General features: G+C 34.9%; 1 protein-coding gene across 6 annotated transcripts in view; it reads right to left on the reverse strand.

Moving 5' to 3' along the window:
- DACH1 (dachshund family transcription factor 1) overlaps positions 1-22148 on the reverse strand; it is a 205823-nt gene that overhangs the window by 54235 nt on the left and 129440 nt on the right. For 2 of the 6 annotated variants that reach the window (XM_072410494.1, XM_072410495.1), the window contains exons 4-7: positions 8040-8195; positions 3379-3551; positions 2925-3014; positions 283-418 (exon numbers count right to left, since the gene is read on the reverse strand). In XM_072410494.1, the coding sequence (XP_072266595.1) occupies positions 283-418; positions 2925-3014; positions 3379-3551; positions 8040-8195 (555 nt within the window). The remainder of the gene's footprint in view (positions 1-282; positions 419-2924; positions 3015-3378; positions 3552-8039; positions 8196-22148) is intronic. The other 4 variants (XM_072410497.1, XM_072410496.1, XM_072410505.1 and 1 more) reach the window with 3 other exon arrangements.

Below are 22148 nucleotides of genomic sequence, written 5' to 3' on the forward strand. Positions count from 1 at the left end.
TATGTTTGTAGGAGCAGGGCATAAAAAACTTAGGTAATATTGTGATAACAATATAGCACAGAGTGTAAAAATATATTTAGATCACCCAAAATGCATTTAATAACTTTTAAAACTTTTTTTTTGTTTAAGTAAGATATAACTGTGCATGTAAGGCAGTGTGCCTGACAGTTGAAAATGTCAAACCCAAAACTCTTCTGCATAATTACAGGCTATTAAGATACTAAAAGATTAAATAATGTTTTATGAAAAGTAGTATATTGTAAAATGAAAAACTGAACATACGTATTCTGTCTGAGGAACTTTCAGTCCTCGCAGGTGAGCTAGAAACACTGCTACTTCTGTGGGATGAAGGGTGGCTTCCAGGTCTTCGTCCATCTTCAAGGGAGGGTGCAGGTGAAGGGCTATCGGGAACTCTTTCCTGAAGAACACAATAACAAATATTATTTAACCAATTTACAGAAACAGCAAACATTATTTCCAAAGTGGATAGACAAAAAAAACTTTATTAATTACAATTTGATGAATGACTGGTTGGGAATGACAGCACAGTCAAAGAGGAAGCTATTTTTCTGTAGTCCTCAGCCATACCTTTTTTGTTATCATTAGTAAAATGTTGTGCTCACCTTCTCACAATGGGCCTAATTTATTGAGGGGATGATACACTTTTATCAGTGAACATGGGCGATCCACAAACCTGGAATGGATTTCCTAAAAGGCATTTGCTATTTATCAGATCCACTCCAGGTTTGCTGGATCACCCAGGTTCACAGATGAAAGTTTCTTCCCCAGCCTTGGAGAGCTGTAATAAATTAAGCCCAATAGTCTAGGTTAGGACTGTTACAACAGGAAAAATGTTTGTGTACAAAGATGATGCTGCTGTTTGCAACAAATGGTGTGCCTACAGGCTTCAGTAACAGAAATCAAACTTGGATAGCTGTTTAGTGGTTGTGTAGAAAGGATCGCCTAGTTATGAGCAATCATTATTAGCAAAAACTCAATTATTTGACTTTTGATTTTAATTGATTATTTGATTGATTTTTGATTTTAGCACAGAGAACAGATACCATTGTAAATATTTTATGCATAATTGTTTGTTTGTTTTATTTATTATAGCTAATTGACAGAATCAAGGTGGCTTCCCTTGTCAAAGCTATTTAATTTCTTGTTAGTTTAAATAAATGGATTAGTTTAGATAAATGGACATATGCTTATGTATGATGTTCACAGGTATTTTGTATTTCAGATAATACCTTCCTCTGTCACCTGCTTTTTTGTCTAGTAAATATTAGGTTACACATTTATTTCTATTTGCTTTGCACATCAGTAACTATGTTTTGCAGTTTTCTGTTGCGTGTTCAAGTTTTTTTTTTCCAGAATAATTTAGGAATATAATTCATTTTTGGTATGAATTAGACATCTTCTATCTATATTTTATACAAATGTACTGCTTTTAGGAAAACAGAAGACGTCTAATATTTTATTTGAGTATATATGTCACAAATACGTGAATACAAACCTTTTTTTGTTTTATTATATTTTATTATTATAATATATTTGCTATTTTATATTACAATATTTAAGGCTATTGAAATAAGAGAGATTGAATATAAAGCAACAATTGTATTCCCTCTCTTTCTTAGCACTGCCTCTATGTTGCTTTCAAAATTGAAGTAACAAAAAATATTAAAAAATGCATGAAAATACGCCTGTCCATGTCTGCAGCATGTACATTACAGGTCATGGCAATCATACATAGAGTGATTCATGACTGTCAGGATCTTCTTTCCCAGCCTGTTACAGCTCCTCTGCCATTCACCCATCTCATATATCTAAACATTCTATTACAAAAGGACATCTAATGCTCATCTCATTTCAGAAAGGGCAGATTCAAAAAAAATTCTCAGCATGAGGCCAAGGCAGCTACATAATACATCCCATAAAACCATGTATAGTTCTCGAAATGTAATTTCAGGCAAGTTGACCTAAGGTATTGCTTTCTTAGTACCATTTTAAAGCTATTTATAATCATTATAATCTGAATAATATTTTCTGTTTCCAAAAAGTGATCTTTTTATTCAGCGTTTTTATGTCAGCAACCTATTCACAATTTTAAGCATACACAATGCTCTGGAGTATATCAAAACCTCTTCTAAACAGCCTAACAACAGGTGAACATAATACATACACAGAGAGGGAATTCATGAAATAGGTGGCCCAGTGTGAATAAAGCCGTTTACAGACTCTAAATGTTCACCACTCGAGACAAATATTCATGATCGTCTAAGATGAAAATCCAGCATCATATAGCTGTTGTCCTATGCGTCATCCTGCCTATAGAACAGAGCCGGATGTACAGCCGGATCACAAAAAATGATTGCTTGTCTGGTATACCTATTGCCAGGAATGTATGGAACCCTGTGTGCATGTGCAGAGTTAAAATATTCTGGCCTGGCCATTCAAGATGGCTGAAGATCTTAAACCCAGAAGAGGACCAGGTAAAGATATGGCCACTAGCAAACAAATGAAAAGAGGTAATTTTAATAAATAATTGCAAACAGGCAGGTACGTTAAGGTTATCGCAGAAGAAAACCAGCTTTGGCAAGCTGCACTATAATAGTTTTATATATTAAGTAATATTGGACTCCAGAACACACACTCATACACATTGCTACTATTTAGCAAATGCTTTAAATCCTGGGCCAAATCCATTGCAGGTTTGCTTGGTCACCCAGGTTTTCCCATTATAGCCTATATTCTCCTGTCTTGGAGAGCTTTAATACATCAGGCCCACTGTCCATATTATAAATGTTGTGCTTGTGCAAAAAAAAAACATAATGAACATTGTTGTCTCCTCTGCAATCAAACAAATTTACCTGCCTGTTTGCATTGTTTTCTATAATGTATAGTGTATGAGCCCGGCATACCTGGCTGCCAGGAATGAATGCACTCCCGTGCACATGCGCAGTGGTTACATCGTTCCCATCTGGCCAGTCAAGATGGCTGAGAATCCAGGACTCGTAAGACAACCAAAAGACAGTGAACATGGTGGCAAAGGAGCAATGAGAGTTAAATTTAGTTAAAAAGTTGTAAACAGGCAGGTAAGTTTATTTAAGAGACATTGCCTATCCCAGACACGCTGGAAGAGGTGCACTCTGCAGACTGCTGAAAGTTTTTTTTTTTTTTTGCCTTTCATTAGGTAAATTGTTTTATTCTAAGAACCTTAAACTTGACAGAGCATAATTTCATAATTATATCTTGTTTAGTGTATTTATTCACGGAATATTGAAACTAAAAAAAGACCTTACCAATTAACACAACGTAATACATTTAAAAGCTTTTAGAATAAAGAGATATTTACATATTTGCAATGTAAAATACCTTAATTACTGAAGTTTCAACCCTGGATGGTGGACTTTGTACTTGTGCGGCTGCAGCCATGTTTGCTATTGTACTGAGGTGGTTCATCTGGCTCATTGCCATGGTAACAGAAGCTGGAGGTAGGCTTACGGGGATAAGAGGGTGAGGCATCATCATAAATGGCAGTTCCAGACCTGCAAATTAAAATAAATGCATTTCAGTCTATAATTCATTTTAACCCATGAAATTCATTTAAATATAACTATGTTTTTGGTTTATGATGAGCGTATCACAACAAAATGATTACGATCGAGTCTCAAAATATATAGACATAATCTATTTCTTTTAAAAAACGTTTAATATGCAAACATTTATTTAAAGCGTACCTAAACTCAGAATTTTCACTTTACATAAAGGGGTAGAGAACCCCTTTTTTTTAGGCGGTTGAGAATGAATGGGGGTGCAAAGCCTCCCGGGATACCTACGTCAGGCATCCCGGGAGGCTCCTGGGCGCTCCTTCTGCGCATGCGAGACGCTCAGGCATGCGCAGAAGGAGCCTTTTTGCTCAAAGAGAAAAATTTGCCGATCTCATGCATGCACAGTGAAATCGGCAAATTTTTTTTTATTCTACGTCACCCGAACTTACACCTGGGTCGGGTGACGTAGGATGAAGAAACCAGAAGAGAAGACGAAGATCGCTCCGGGGCTGATGCCGAGACGATGCGGGACCTGATGCCGGGCACCCCTGGAGTGATCGGACTGCCCTGCGGGATTGAAGGTAAGTGTGTTTTTTTTTATTTTATTTTTGAGCATAGTTCCCCTTTATTAACAAAACAATGATGTAATTTCTATTTAAAAATATACAGACACAATTCCTCCCTTTCAAAATTCAAATGTTTTAAATATCCATATAATAAAGACTTTATAGCAAAGAGAATAACCACTTTGTTCTACATACCTTATACAGAGGCTACCTAATGTGTTTTATTTTCACCTTGTCATAATGATGATAGCATTTTAGTAATTTACTTTCAGTAGCAGAATGCAGACAGTGCAGTTAAAATATACAATACATGTTGTATATATTTGATTTTAAACCAAAAACTTAGGCCACACCACTAGATGGCACTGTGTCCTCAAAACCTGTGTAACAAACTTTTGCCATCAAACCATGCGTTTGTTAAATACTTTATATAGGGACACAGCGCCATCTACTTGTGGCCATCAACCATGTACGAAATAAATTTTAAGTGACTCATCATTATTAAGAAATACAAAATACTTAATAAAAGCTGTAAGAAGGGAAAAATATATAAACACTGAATGTGATTTTACATTTTTCCTTTTTAAATAAACCACACCATAGACATATTTATTTTTGTTAATTTTATAGGCATTTCTATTGATTACTATTTTTACACATGACAGCTGTGTTGTGTGCCCTAGATTTATACTCCTATACTATAAGTCAAAACATTATTTTGTATTCTCAGGTAAAAACAAGTTTATATTTGAATAAATAGGGTATAAAAAAATATTTAATTTCTTTGCTATCAAATACTTTTTAATAGATTTGTTTCCTGCTTTAGTTTGATAATATGAGCATACATCTGATTAGTTGCTCTTAGCATGGCCCCCATATTATATTTCTATGACATAAGCCTTCTATGTGTTGTATAATAATATTCTGTAAAGAATAGTTAATCCATAAAAACTCTCCTTTCAGATGGATTCTCCATGTCACTGGTTCTTGTACTTTGTTTTCGAAGAGGAGAAATACTTAGCATAGCATTTAACTAACAGTTAAAGTGATTACAACTTTCCAGTTGTCATGCTGTCTATTTTCAACATCTTACAAAACCAAGCCATGTTAAAACAGGTGGCTTTATTGAACTAACTTTCAACTATGTAATAAACACTGCAGATGTTTATTTTTAATTGCCTTTTGGAACAGTGGCTTAAAGTGGAATGTAGGCCCTAAAACAATTTGTATGATCTGCTGTGTAAAGGGTGGCCTGTACCACCTGTTCTTTATTGAACTCCTAAACAACTGTTCAATTACCAAATAATTCCAATGCTGTTGATTTCTCACAATTGTATTTCAATAAATTGCACCTTTTATTTACATGTAATAGCATTTAAACCTATAACTAAAGAGACAAAACATATATGTATGTATGTAAATACATCTGATTCATGCTTTCACTGGTGAAATATTTATTTTACCTTTTTGGTATTGATGTTTATGTCATCTCCATGTATATGTTAGGGTAACTACAAAATTATGATACAAATTCAATATATACATAATAAACTATAATTTATAATATATTTACTTGTGTTCATTTAGGAATTTGCTGCACTATGTGCACTTGGCGCACTAGATAAAGTATATCTTTATATGTTTTATCAAAACATGTTTCAAAATTGCTAATTAGTTTAGCTTTAATAAGCTTTAATAAAACTCAAAATGTCCATGTGCAGAGCAGTCCTCTATGATGATCTGGAACTAATAGGGACCTACAGTTTAGCTGAAAAACCTCTCGAACAATAAAATGTATTATTCTATTTATCAGTATGTTGTAGCAGAATTTTTTATTGTACCACTAATAGGATAACTAGGTTTTTCAGCTCTGCTTCCACTGCTTCTTTTGCCACTGCCATTGACAATGATTGCCCTTAACTACTTCTTCTCACAAAGCAAATGTATAAGCCAACTAATTTATCAAAAAAAAGATTTAGGGCTAAATATATTCTGATGACAAATGGGTGAGCAATCGTGTATAAAACATTTAAACAAACATTGAACATTGCAAAAAAAAACAAAATGTGCTAAGAAGAAAAATACTAAAAGTTGATGCACCTGTGTCCAGACTATGCAAACTAAAGTATTTCTATAGGTTCAACAAAAGTCCTTGTCCTCTTTAGCTGAGGTTCTGTGCAGAAATTCATCAGCGTAAGCTCCCTAAAGTCTGTATTTAGTCACTTAGAAAATAAAAGAAGCTGAGACTTCTGAGATATCCAAGCAAAATGTGTCCCCTTAAATCTGGACAAGCATCTCCAGGCAATTATCAAAATACACCAAATGGAATAATTCAGGGAAACTGTTTTACCTCCCAGATGATTTGTATTTTTTGTTCTTTTGGTTGTTAGATTTATACAGCACAGCCTTGTGTGGCAGTGCTAGAAGCCTGATTTTTTCAGTTGCAGTTGCACTTACAGGTCAACCTGTAACTGGACAAAATATAGAGGAGCAGCCGACAATACCAGGTCACCTCACTACTTATATGAGCATGCTCCTTGTTAGTGCATGAGCAGAACAACTGACTTCTATTGCTGCTTCTCCTATTCCAGTCTGCAGTGCAAGAGACTGCAAAAGTAAAGGTCAAATTCAGGTACTTACAGTGCTTTTAATGATGCATTCATACTTAGATCTGCATTAATTAGTGTCTCTTTTTATCTGTCTGCAATTCAGCTTTAAAGATGAAATATAGATAAGACCTAAATATAGTTAAAAAGGTTAAATGAATATCATGTTCAAATGCATTTAAGTCACTTGATTCTTTTTTTCCTTAGACTGTATCCACTGCACAGTTGAGTAAATACATGGAATGCAAAAAGTTTTATTTGTTCTCAATATATAGATTACATTGGGATCTAGGTTAAATAACACCAGCAAGCTGTCATATTGTTTGTGCATGTAATGGTATAATAAAATATATTTTACATGGGGTTTTACAAAACTGAATTATTTTTTGATTTTAAAGCATTTTTTGTGGGATTTAACAGACTATAGAAAAGCAGTAATGATAGACAATCTGTGCTCAAATCATTGAATTTTTTTCTTATCCAAGATGCCCTGTCTTATCATTAGGATCTGAATCAACTAGCATTTTATAACTAGAAGATGTGTTTCATTATTCATTTAAAACATTTATTTTTTTACACATTGGCTACAATTTAACAAAGCACCATAGCACCATATAGATCCCAAAAACAAGAAGTAAGGTTAACTGACTTGTTTATTTACTTGTATTTATATAGCACTAACATATTACTCCGCACTTTACAAAGTCCAAGTTATATCACTTAGTGTCCCTCAAGGTTCAATTTATTGTTAAGGAAAACAAATAACCGAACTGCATGTTGTTTGGGATATGGGAGGAAACTGGAGTGCCCAGAAGTAACCCACAGAAACATGGGGGGAAGATACAAACTTTTTGCAGATAGAGCCCAGGCCTGAATGTCAAACCTGGGATCCATTGCCGCAAATGCCAGAGTGATAGCAACTGGGCCAACCATGCTGTCACTCCCCCCTGCTCCCTTCCTAAACATTGGCATCAGACTGGGTTATTACAATATGACTATGGAAGGGAGATGTGAGCCCCATTGAGTGACATGAATGGACTCTGTAAACTACAACAGGACTGTATTATTAATACAAGAAAATGATAGTAACGGTAATTATTAGGTAACCTATTTTAGAGGACATAAACAACACCTATAACAAACAGCCCTGTGCACCGCACAGTACATATTAGCTATGTTCTAGTTTCATTATATTGTCATTTCTACCACTCAGCAATTAAAATACTTTATTAAATCCCACTGCTGATGCCCAATGGTTTTATAATAGCTACAGCTAATAACTATGATGAGAGATGAATGACAGCATCTCGTACCATTTGGTAGCAGGTGATTCTGTTGAAGAGAGTTGAGAGGATGAGTAACTGGAAGGGTATGCTGTCCAGGCAAGTTGGGATGGTTAACAGAGGCTTGTGATCCTTGGGTAGGGAGAGACTGAAGCTTTTCTTTCTCCCAAGAACCATCACTGCTCCCTGTAGAAATGAATATACATTACTAGGATTTAGGATGGTGTCTATAATTAAAAAAAATCATAGGTTGAACAGCTAGCCTTATTGCACTGGTACTGCAATCAACATTTTGTCAAATTAAACGTATCATTTTATATTTAAGGTAATGTAAGGAAGAGAATTTTGGCACACACAGTGTATTTATGGCTTTATTCTGAAAAATATATACATTTTTTCTTTCCTAGATACTAGTTTCTGCTAAAAAGTAGAATGAATCTAGGCACAGAAAATATTAGTCCATGTGTACAACCACACTGCCTGTGCAGAATTAGTATCTTTAACCTGCATCATAAACTTGTCTCAGAATATCATTTTGTGCTCTTCGGGTTCCTAGTGCAATCATCAGTTCCTGCTTTTAGGGTAAGTTACAACTGACACTCAACTTTCTAACTAAGAGAAGCATTCTTCCCACTAGTCAGCAATGTAAGTGGCATTCTTCCCAGTGACCACCACTGAAAGGTGGCCTAGAATCCATATGAGACAAACTGTATATCCACATAAAATGTAAATGTTTACTGTAATTATTAAAGTGCCTGAAAATACAGCCAGATAAACCACAAAACAACATATACAAGAGATTAGGGTCTGATAGATTGAAAGAGGGCAGAGCTACAACCTTTATGCATTAAATCAGAAGGATGGCACAGCTAGTCAACGCTTGAATGCAGCAGGAGTCCTATGAAGTAAAGCCAATACATACAATACAAATAAGGTGGCATGAAACTGTGTTACCTGTAATCGTTATTAATGTTAAGGAGAGCGGGTGGTTATTGTTTCTGTTACAGTGCACATCTGTTGACAGGAAACACAACACTGGCAGGACAGCCAAGAGAGAACAGTGATGACTCATTATTGACCATTTAGTAGTTTGGGGTGTGTGCTGCTTTTACCATTAGGTTGGGAATTTGGCTGTCCCATTTGACAAAAATGTCTACACCACAGAAATAGCTTCTCAGAATTGCAATATCGTTTAACAGTTAAAACAATTTGCACACATACATATTTCAACTGTGTAATTGTCTGCAGTTCACCTTTAAACATATAACGGAAAATTGAGCCAAGATGTCATTTTAGAATGACCTAAAACCCAAAGTAGTGCTAAAAAAGTTCTCTTAATGGTCCAAATTTAAATAACAAATTTTAAAGTTTAAAACAAGATTTTTATGGAATGTAACTCAAACACTTGTAGTCTAACTGTATATCATGTTGTACTGCAAATCACTCTGCACTGCCTCCAGTAAAAGTGCTTTAATTGTTGCCTTTTTATTGTCTCTGTCATGGCTATAGAGATTTGCATACACTATACATTCACATTGTGATTTCATGTTCTTCTAAAATGCTACCTACAAGCATTTTACCCTAATGAATAAATGACTTTGTCCTTTATGTATAAAATATAGTTTATATTTGTTGCAAGATATTTTTAATAATAAATGATTTTAGGTTTGCTTGAACATATTCAATAAAGTGTGATTAATTTGGTTTTTCAAAAATGCAAACTAGACATTACTATATTACTTTGCAAAATGCACAGCTTGCAACATTATTGTCTCAGTGGGATCTTAAATTGAATTGTAAAATGTGTCTTATTTCCAGTTTGATTTATGTAAGAAATTGCAGAGGATAATGCCCTTTTTGAAGTTTCATTGCTTCCTGAATGAAAAAAATACTACTCAAGAAAGCATGTTATGCAGAGCTGTAAATTACAGACAAACCGTAATGCATATTTGTGACAAGGATGTCATGTTCCCATGTTTGATTTTTATAACTTGTTTTTTTTTTTTTATTGCTGTTCTGTATTGTGAAACATCATATGATGAATCTAACAGTACACATACTCTGCGACTTTATTGCTGTAGCCTAAGTAATTACAAAATCTCTTTCTACTCTAAAAAGAATCTTCTGTGCCCTAAGAATTAATCTATGATACCATTTAACTTAGCTTTTTGAAGTAAATATTGCTAGATAAAAGCCAGCTGCCTCTGTATAATTGTGTACTTGAATAAATGTGACAGCGTTTGAAATGAAGTATTTGTACAGAAGAAAGCCTGCAGTTCTACAATAGAAAAATACATTCTGAAATAGAATCAACCAATAGAAGCATCAAAAAAGAAAGGTCAAGTAATATTTCCTTGTTCGCATGGCATTGTCTTTTTCTTTATTAGCTCTAAATAGAGATTATTTACAGAAATGGACATTGTGAAGTATGGAAATGTGTGACATGGAAAAAATGTTTTAACTGTTTTACTAAGAAAACGCATGCTGACTACAAAGCTCAATAGCTACAGCTTAAATACACCCAAACACAACCAAATGTAGTTGATGTATGGTTGACATTGTTAAAGTCTCCCTGGTTGTGATAAGGAGAACTATACAAACCATCTTCATTAATATTATTTCTTTTTTTTTTATAGCGCCAAGATTTTACACAGCGCTTTAAAATGTATATAGTGATATCACTAACTATCCCTCAAGGGGGCTCACAATCTAATGTCATAGGTCATTTAAGGACAACTATTGAGGGAAAGCCGATTAATCTAACTGCATGTTTTTGGGATATGGGAGTACCCAGAGGAAACCCACTCAGACAAAGGGAGAACATACAATCTCCTTGCAGATAGTGTCCTGGCCGGGATAAGAACCTGTGATCTAATGCTGCAAAGGCGAGAGTGCTAAGCTCTAAGCCAATGTGCTACTCGCAATATGGCACCCTAAAGTAAACCTGTCACAACCCTTGGCTTTAAACTAGACGTATGGTGAAAACGAGCATAAGCCTTCGGCAGGAAAATGTATGTATGTCAAATGATCAACACACATTCTACTCAATGGCAGATTAGAGGTTGATATCCTAATCACAAAGCTAGAGAGGCACTCAGGAACCTAGTTTGCTGATGATACAGATATATTCTAGCAGTATTTACATGTCCTAATAAAAACAGACACCTAACGGGTTCCTAAGTGGCAGGAGATGTGAAGAATAATATTGTGTCTTGTTTGTCACTGGATATACATGTTTACATTTTTATCATTGTTGGAGCAATAGGGAACTGTGCAAAATGTGCTAGAATCCCTTGGAGGTCTTCTATACTAAATTATTACTACTGAACAATTTGTAAGGTCCAGGATAATAAAGACTTATTATTAAAAAGTAACATATATTTACTTTTCTACCGGATAAATAAGGGCTAAGATGCACACCAAACATGTAACATGTGTAAACATGTTCCTAACCCCCTGAAGGTATTATTTCTTTTTTTGTCTTGAAAGTAGGTCATCACTAGAAACTGTAACCATTCTTGCTGCCATTTTGACACATCATGTTTTATATAGCACACAAATGAGTTATGTAAAGATCACATGACACTTCACATAGTCAGCCGGTTAGACGTGTCTCTAGCAAGAATCTAACTCTCATATGACAAGAGAGATACAGTTCCACCATCAGCAGAAATTTATAAAGAGCTTGAAAAAGCAGAAAGGCTCAACCTATTTAATAGACAATTATGGATGAGTGCATTATCTCACTCAAATTAAGCAAGATAAGTTAACAAAGCTTGCCAACTGAAGTGCTTCCTTTCAGAAATGTTGCTTTGTCCTGTTATTCTGCAGCATATAAGTTATTGATGCATGACAGCTTAAAATATTTTTGCCATTAACTACAGCAAGCACGTTATTTTTGTTATTCATGGAGAAAGCTGCTTTTAGTTAAAACATAAAAATGCTAGTTACAAGGTTTCTGCAAACATAACTGCCATTCCATTAAGTAAATGGTGCTGTGAACAGTAAATAGTGGCCCCAAGGGAAATGTATGTATTGATTTTGCTTCCATGTTGGTTGGCTTATGTTTGCAATTGTCAACTCTAATCTGAGCTTGTGTATTAAGCATCCTCATAACTACTTAGAGAAAGAAACAAATATTAATTATAAAATATTGATAATTTCCTGGCCTTTAAAATCTGCGTTCCTAGGTTTATGCATTTTGATGCTGAACTGAAAAACTAGAAAGCATCATAAAAAAGAAATACATAGTAATTATACTGACATAAATCTCCAGCCAAGAATATAACTGATGCAAATTCAGAAAGTATTGGTGCATGATAAGCATTATGGTTTCTATGCACAATTGTGAGTGTGAAGTTACAGTAATTGCCCTATAATCAGAAACAAATAGCAGTATGAATGATAAAGTGGAATTACTGTACCAAGTAAATTCGCAGTAAGAGCACTAACCAATCAAAGATGCTTTTATTGTCTTCAAAGCACTAAAGGAATAAAATTTATTTACCAGCTGGTGACTTTAATGTATACCCCTGAGCATTGTTAACAAGTAAAACTTAGAATGGGTTAATATGAAATTTTATTCTATTTCTCAGCATAGTCTATTCCTCTACAAAGTAATTTTCTATGTGAGATTATGTTATTATTCCTTGGCTGTTGATGCTCTCATGCTGTTTTATGTGTTTTATAGATTTGTTTTATGTCTCAGATGTCTTTGCTTTCAAGTAAAGCTACATTATAAATGGTCTTTTGGCTCTTAACCCCTGTCACCCTTTTTGAGTAACACCTGTAAAAACCAGAGGATCCAAATAGAAATAATGCACTTGGTAATCTTTCAAGAAAGAATGGCTCGTCTAATTACATTGCTTTTGAAAACTACCAAAGATCTCCCTAGATATGAGCAGATGCAATACCTTATTGGTGTTTTGCTATCGCTGCTTTAATATGATTTATTGTTTGTTCTCTGAATCTAAAAGAGAAGGAAAATTAAATTTGTAGTGCTATTACAGCTAACCCCATCATTGGACCTATATTGTAAAGGCACTCACAGCTAAGCTGTCACCTGTAATTGATCTGAAGTTGTTGGTGAAATGTCCAGCAAAAAGCTTCTATTAAAACATCAAAATGCCTCCCAGATGTCCCATACCCTCTAATGAAGCTGTTTACTCAAGATATTTGCTTTACAATAGCCAAAGGAATACAATCATTTCAAGGATATGTGGTTGTTTCCTGTAAATGGTGAAAACATATGAATCATTGCATTTAAACCTTACAATTATTCACAGAATTTTGGTCGGGCAACAGTTTGGGCAGGTTGCACAATATATGAATGGAGTAAATAATTGAAGATACCCTTGACTAGTATATTTTTTTTCGCCAGTTCTTGAGTTGAAAAAATCACAATATCATTTTTACTTTCTCTTACATTCAGACATACCAATGATATAATTCCTACTATAGAGGCCTTGGTGACTTCTATGGGCCTCGGGAGCTTTAGAAGCATTGCTATTTGATGGGATTGCAGTTCCAAATATGTGTTATGGCAAAATATTAGTATGCTATGTGGCTTGAGGGCTTTTAGTTTTGTACATTTTTCTTTTTATTTCCAGTATTGGCTTTCTTCCTTTCTAAAATGTATAATTCACTGTGAATTTTCTGTCTTGCCAGTATTCTACAGATAATATAGTAGGAAGTAGCATTGCCCTGTACTTACAAGCATCAAGGTACTGCAGATTTCAGGGTATTGTTTACTATAAAAAGACACTGTCACCAACTTCAAAATCTAGTATTTTAAATGCTTACGTTCAGTGTTTGTCCTCTATTTAATTTATTTTATAGTGACTTGCAATGTAACTTTGAACCTGCTAAGGAAATTTGACTGGTTCATTCCCTAACACTTGAATTTCATAGCCATCTCCTCTTCTATGACAGTCTCATTATTCTTCATGCTGACCAAAGTCCTTCTTCCATCCTATAATTTCAACACATAATCTTTCATGTAGCCATGGAGGAGGACAAATGAATGGGGATATTATATTATAAAGCAACTTTCTCAACCCTTTTACCCCTGAGGAACCCTTAAAATAATTTCAGGGAAACCCTGCTAAAATCAATGAACGGGAAAATGCTATTTTCATTGATTGCTAGTGGAAAGTATGCCCCCATTCATTATCAGTCAAAATGCCACCTTTTCCAGAAACCTAAAAGGTCCTTGGTCTCATGCAGCTGGCTCGCCAAGCGATGTTAGCCCCAGAATTATGCAGGTACCATGTTATAGGAGGCCAATCACCAATAGCTTATAGAACCCTAGGGTCCCATAAAACCCTGGGAAGAATGGCTACAAAGTGTTGAGTCTGCTAAGGCTGCTGACACAAGAACAAAGGCAGTGCCCAACAGATATCACAGAACTTTTGAATGTTTACACAAGGAAGTATTTTATAGGTAAAAAAACATGGATTACATACAGTAAGGTTACATAAAATTGCATAGAAATGTTTCTGTTAAAATAAATAGTCTAAAGACAGGGTTTCTTTAAGCAAGTACTGGGCTTACAATGAATGATGGCAAATAATTGGTAGCTTACTGCTGATTTGGTGCTGTTAAATGACTGTTTGCAATTATTTTATTCTATCTTTTATCAAAAAATGGCTTTCCCCACGCCATTTAGCAGCCCATTATGGCAACCCTAGTATGTCTACATCATTAGACTGCAAAGTTTGCAGAATCCACAAAAGAAAAAAAAAATGGCAGATAAAATATTTTTATGAATGGAAAACCCTGAAATGGACATAGAAGACAGAGGGAAATCTCTGGTTTATTTATTTCTTTATTGTTTGGCTATTTCAAATCTGGTGTCCTTTTGGCAATTTACCAGGTAAATATAGCAACTTTCCAGTCCTAATGTTGCACAAAAAAACCCTCCAAATCCATTAATTTCTACCTGAGTCCTGGAAGTGACAAAAAGTCAGTTGCTGTCAATGTATTTTACCAATGCTTTAAGAGTAGAATCTATCTATTGTGAAGCCTTTTTGAAAGGATCTCCCTGGAATGGAAGAATGCCACAATGTTGCTATCCCTCCAGCCACAATCATACCAGTCCAAATGTCTGATGTTTCAGGATACTATTTTTTGGGAAAAGATTTTAGTCTAGCACTTCTCTAGGACACTGCCAGACCTGAATAATGCTGACATTTCCCTTCTTTTGTACCTGGATGTTATTTACGTTTTCTCACTAAGGAAGAGTATTCCTTATTTTCTTATATTTCCTAACATGCACCTAAAAAACATACTTGAACTTTGGGTTATCATTGGCACACAACGTCAACTGTCAATTTATAAAATTAAAAAAAAAAGTCTTAATCCTTATGCCACAGATATTACCATCTGCAACTACTTTTCATATTACATATATACATGTATTTATGTGTACGGGGAGAGAAAGAGATGGTGATCGCTAGTAATATTTTATTGAGAGGCCTACTTTGAGAATTTTTATGTGATTATTTCAAAATCCTCTTATTTTCACAGATCTGTGGCATAGATGTTTGTATTTTATTTGTATTACATTTTCCCTTATGACCTTCGTTTCTCCTTAACCCTATTTCCAACAAAGCTATCCAGACCCAGTTGGCCTCCTGTTTCTCTAATCTGCAATTATTTATGTTTTGTTCATGCTGTTCTATCTGCCTTGGGAGTAAAATTGTATTTGGTGAAATATAGAGCTAATTATACAATGAACCCAGCAACAAAAAGACAGAGCAGATGTTACTTTAGACGTGCTAACAGTCCCCATGCTTAATGCATGCACAGTAAAATGCACATATTTAAAGAGAATATATAAACAGAAAAGAAACAACACACTAATATACAGGCAGTGGGTTCACAAGTTCATTGCCTAAAGTACATTAATTGCTTGCTTTACATCTTGTAGGTTGTTCATTTAGCTATCCCTGACCTAGAAGCTTTTCACAGAATAAATACAATAGAATAACATTATAGTTATACATTTATAAAAGGTAGAACTAAAAAGATACCTCTACTGACAAGAAAAGATAAGCTGGTGCTAACAGCAGAGGACATCATCTAAAGAATTTATTAAAAAGCAGCAAAGCAAACATTTTAGGAATTCCTTTAAGCATTCTTTTCATGGAAAAGAGATTAAGGTCACCAACTTTTTCCAACAAGGTACCAAAAAGCCATTTTTTGTATGTTGACTGGAACCTGTAATAGGTAGCTGATATTCCTGGGGTGTACTGATCAAATAATGTGCATACAACAAATGTAACTTATGTGTGAGTTCATCTGATCTGTAAGATAATATCGGTAGAAAATGGAAAAATCTATTAGTAATCGTCACAAATAGCATTATTTTCTGTTTTATGTCTTTGTTGCCCTATAGCGTCTCACTCTAATTCAAGCACAATAACCCACTAATAATATTTAGTATTTGCTGATATGCACTGAATGATGTAGAAATACGGCATTTATTGTCAGCTCGAAATAAAATGAGCACTTGTTGATAAGTGCTGTTGACACCGGCATTATGAATAGAAGAGAATGATACAATACATATTTTAAAGCATAAAATGTTACATATTTACTTCTACTGACAATAAGGGAATAATAGCACTGGTTTACACCATGTTTACAATGGAAAAGTATGTGCATACATTCTTTTTATGAAAGCTTTTCGTTTAAGGTGAAATGCTGTTTATTACAGATACCAATTTCAGTCTTTATGTTATTATTTACATTCTAAAGCTAAACTAAAGCTAAGCTATTTAAAAACTGCAGTTAAGTATTATTTAAAAATAAAATATGTATTGCACAGGGAGTTAATAAGGTACTAAAGTACTATTAAGGAGCATGCTTAGAGCAGTAAGCAAACAGGTGGGCCAAAAGCTACTTGGCCACTGAAACAAAACCCTGCTTTTATCATTCAATGCAGGGAAGGAAAGAAAATGGTAATATATAAAGGTTTGGGACCATAGAAGGAAATAAACATTTTCATCAATATAGTGCTGCCCTTGTATGGCCATGATGCAAAATAGCCATAAAACACAAGCACACAATCCTTCCATCAGTTAACCACAATGATAAAAACAGTAAACCATAAGAACATTTCAGTAAAAATACTGCAGCTGCAGGTTTGCAGGTTGTACTTGCTTGTTTCTTGTTGACAGTAGGATTCCTTCAAGACACATTTTATATTTAAAGGGAACTTATCGTTATAGAACTTAACCTTATAAGATAAACACCTGTCCTAATATCCTTTAAAATAAGTTACTATTACCTGACTCATAGCTACATAGCTTGCAGTCATCAGATCTAGGTTCACACTTGCTGGAAAGTACTGAGAAAGTACTGCTTTTATAGCTAAAATGTAATGTATTGCATTCAATACAGTTATTTTGTATTGAATGCAATACAAATGGATTTTGAATTTCCCGCCCTGCCGGCAACGTACAAACGCACCGACATCACCAAGAACTCCCCCAGTGACTCATCGTGTGCAGGAGCCGCCGGAGGAAGAAGAAAGAAGACAGGGATCACGGCGATGGACAACGCAAGATGCCGGCGGATCAGGTAAGCGCTGTATTTACCATCTTTCCCATAGGTTTACCTACCCCGACTGTGACTCGGGGTTACCGCTTTTAACAACTTTTTTCTACCCCGAGTCACACTCAAGGTTACAGCTAGGGGGTTATTGGGTAGCCATTGGGGGCCACATAGGATTGTGCGATTTATAGGCAGGTGTGATTCTTCCCTTAGGCAGCATTGTCAGTGAAGTGAATGTCCCAGAAGTGTAATTCACCCCATAATATAGAATGTCATTTTTCAGAGGCTTCCCAGATACATATTTCACTTGATCACAGAACACACAAAATACATTTAAATATTTCAAATATATGTTTCCTCACTCTATAAGACACACGTTTACCAGGCAGGAAGACATGAGATGGAATACCACCACTAACTGGGGAACATTTTTCTCGTTAAAATGAACATCTAATAAAACATCAGTGTGACACACTCCACATTAGATTTATTTGTACCTGACAGATTACACAGAATGACATTATTATATAAAGGAAAAATCACAGATATACCAGCCTACCATCTGCTGGTGCCACAGGAGATGCAGTTTGTCTACTTTAGAGCTAAACCCCCAACTGGATGACATTTAATTTATAAAGCATTGTGTATAATAAACAACTTTCTTTTTCAGATAATACAGATTTCAATTTATATATATATATATATATATATATATATATATATATTGCTGCAAATCTCTATTGGTCATTTCAAGCACTTGTCTACATGCATATGCTCCATCATTAGCCGCACATTATTGCTCTGGACCATCTTCATGTCATGGACAAGGTTTGGGTAACAGTCCTAATCTCCATCAGGTGCACTATGCACGCACACCCAAAATTTTACGCCCCTGGAGCTTACCACCTTTCCTGGGGGAACTTACAGTTCTTGCTAAGAGGAACAAGACACATGAAATGAATGTAAAAGAAAACCTCATATATACCATTGACCAATAAAGGTATATACTATGTATATGCTATGCTACAAAACAGTTCCATTTAGAACATATTAATTATAGACAACAAGGATTTGTCAGTTTCATTTAAACCAGTTGAGGATATTTTCTTTATCTTTCTATGGTAATTAACAAGAGTTCTAATCTGGATAATGTTAATGACCACTGCTCTTAATTTAAATCCCAGTTAAATTAAGCTTATTAAGCCCTATTTAAGAAGGTTTATGTGATCAGCGTAAAACTGAAAAAGGGTGGGCTTCCCTATAATGCACCATTTACAAACAAGTCATGTGTTACAGTTTTTTTTTTCTCTATAATCAATGTAAAATAATAGGAAGTGACCCTTATTGGTTGATGCACTGACTTAATACAGAATATTTGGCAAAGCATAGTGCATAAGGTAATTCTATATTCTTTTTAAAGCCCAAAACAGGATTTTTCTTTTCATAAAATTTGAAAAGTGAACATTTTACATTCCTAATATAAATCTGCCCCACTTTATAACACTTGGTGGATTAACCCAGGTAACCCAGTAGTGTCTATTTATCATTTTTTTCAACCAAGATTTACGCAACTTTCACTTGAGAGTTGCCATTTTTTTCTAATTGAAGCTTATGTGAGAAAGGTGAATCTTTTGTGGAAGTTGTGAGAATCTGGAGGGAAAATATTTATTAATCTTTTTCTATTGACATTTAACTTTAAGCCTATTTGCATACCACATATTTAATAAGAAAACATAAACAAATGGAAGAAAAATGTCAGTGAAAAATATATAAAATACATATTTTGGGTCCTTCCAGGGCTCAGAGCAAACAGCTGCTGTGGCAAACCATTCTGCAGATAACCAGATTTGTACATGATTGCAGCACAACTGCTGCAGTCTTGTGAAAAAAATAGTTCCCAACTTTTCCTATTCTCTTGAAGGCTCCCTGCTGTGTAACTCCATGCAATGAATGGTGATGAGTCAGGTACTCTTTAATGAAGTCATCCTGTCTTCTCCCACAGGTACTTCCAGTTTCAAAGCACCAGCATCGAGGAAGATAGGGGCCAAATCTCAACAACTTTAGAAGGTTAAGCTTACATTTTTTTCTAACAACTTTTTTCTCTCCCAGAAATGCCAAATTAGCTAGCAGAGTAAAGTTCCAGATAAATCATTTATTTCTTATTTTTGGGGTAAAATATTCTTGTAAAGACCCCAAGAAATGCTAGTCCACAACACATAACCATTTAAAACTGAATATCATAATATAATACACTTGTAGCACTTTGCTATTTATGCCATCCCTTTTATATGCTAAAAAATGATGATATAAAGTAAAAGATGTAAACTTAGACCCAGATACAGAGCACTTCACTGTATATTATGATCACTGGCCATGCATTTTTAAGAATGAAACCATCCTTCTAATAAAATATAATACCAGTGAAAATAAAAATAGCATATTCAGTTCTTTTTTTTTTTTAAATCGGGCAGTTTCATTTATCACTGTAAACTACAGCTATCTCTGGTTAGAGAAAGGCATTACTAATAGCATGTTCAATCATATGGACTATATATTAAAGTGCAATCAATAAAATCCAGACTGGACCATTGAAACTACTAGTAACAGGTATCATATTTCTCATATACTTAGCCATATCCTTTTAAACTGATTGCTTTCATCAAGGCTACTTGCTATCGTTTTGGTGTGCTTTTTACTAAAATAGAATACATGTCATTTCCATTAATATTTCAGCTGTCTACTGAGATTTGCAATATGCATGCTCCAAAAGAAGGCCATTTTAAGCCACTCTGCCTAACATACTTTGCCTGTATGGTGAAATAGACACATTTCCTAATTTCACTCATGTGTTTAATGATGGTTAAATAATGTAACATGAAAATGCTGGTGATGCAAATCACATACAAGAGAACTATTTGTTTGCAATGAAATAGCCAAAAGATCTAATTCTCTATCTATCAATCCTCTGCAGCAGTTACAAATATTTAATACCATGTCAATTAATGTCCCCAAAACATAATTTGAAATTCTATATATTTTTTTTTGTTTTGTTTTGTTAAACATAACTAATGCCTGGTGAATAGTCATATGGTGAATAGTTCCCAATTGTTCTTCGTTTAGAGGAATTGTCCTTCAAACCCAAATCCCTGTGTCCCCGGTAACTCCTCAGTTGCCCTTGTATGGGGTATTAAGCATAAACCTTACCATGCACAAACCAATCTGATCCTTTAGGACTGATCAGCCTCATTTCACCCACTTGCACATTTTCCATGCAATGTATGATGGCAGTTCCCACCAAATGTCTATGATGGAATACCTGGAAGTTCTGAGAGTGTCTTTAAATTTCTGTTAAAGAGTGACTATACCAAGTATTCGGGTGAATTTGGAGAAGCTATCACTTTCAACATTTTGCAGATACATAACATGTTATGCTGTTTGGAAAGGGAACCTGTAGCCAGGTTTTTGACATTTACTTGCCCTGGGATGGGGGACAGGGACTGCTAAAAGGTAAAAATTTCAGTGGCTTAGCTGTGAACTCTTCTTTATAGCACCTCCCAGTACAGGGTCAGTGCAGGATTGTTTCTAAAATCATTTACAGCTTTTTCAGAACATGTAAATACCTAAAAATCTCTAGCCTGGACACAGATTCCTTATACAGTACACCAGTCATGAACACCATATCTCCCCTTCTTTGTGTGAGACTTCCCCCACCTCCTAGATTGTAAGCTCTTCGGGGCAGGGGCCTCTCCTCCTGTGTCACTGTTTGTATCTGTCTGTCATTTGCAACCCCTATATAATGTACAGCGCTGCGTAATATTTTGGTGCTATATAAATCAAGTTTATAAATATTAATAATGTGCAGAAGCTGTTATTGCGGGCAATGTTCTGAAAATTCTAGCTATCTGGCTGTGTCTGGGCATAACTTTAACAATGTCTTTATGTATTTTTTTCTAGGTCAGTAATTTAAAAAGAAGCAAAGACAAAAAATTGCATGACAGGCAGGGAATGAACTTTTTCCTGTAACTAATGTAGAAATATCTTTGGTCACATTTTGGCCAATTGTCGATTTCTGTTAACTATACTAACTATACAATACACACATTTCCCATGATGCTATAAAATTAGTCGAACTGATGGTACACATTTTAAGGTAAGTGAGGTGGTTTAATATTTACTACTTATTATTACCTAGTTTGGGCCTGTCCAACTTCAGTCCTCCAAGATTAGAATCAACATATATTTTTGTATTTCTCAAACTGGAAGAAAATAAATGTTTATTTGAAGATTCTGGACTATATGTGGCCATGAGGGTTGAAGTTGGCCCCCTCTGTCCTAGTTAATGACAAAAGACTCATTGGTCTTATGTCTGTGCTGCTCTTAAAATACAGATTCTCCTTTATTTTTCAGCTTGAACTGGCATTATAAAAGGAGATAAAGTGAATGCCTGTTATAAGCAACACAGAAAGTTTAGCATTCACTTTTATGTCTCTCACTTCTATTAGTTGTGCTGTTTCTGGATACAGTTTGAAAGACAAATCAGCCAGTTTGGTTTTTTAAAATGTTCATTTTAAAACCTTCAGT

The sequence above is a fragment of the Pyxicephalus adspersus genome, chromosome 1 (assembly GCF_032062135.1).
Source record: "Pyxicephalus adspersus chromosome 1, UCB_Pads_2.0, whole genome shotgun sequence".
Classification (NCBI taxonomy): Eukaryota; Metazoa; Chordata; class Amphibia; order Anura; family Pyxicephalidae; genus Pyxicephalus; species Pyxicephalus adspersus.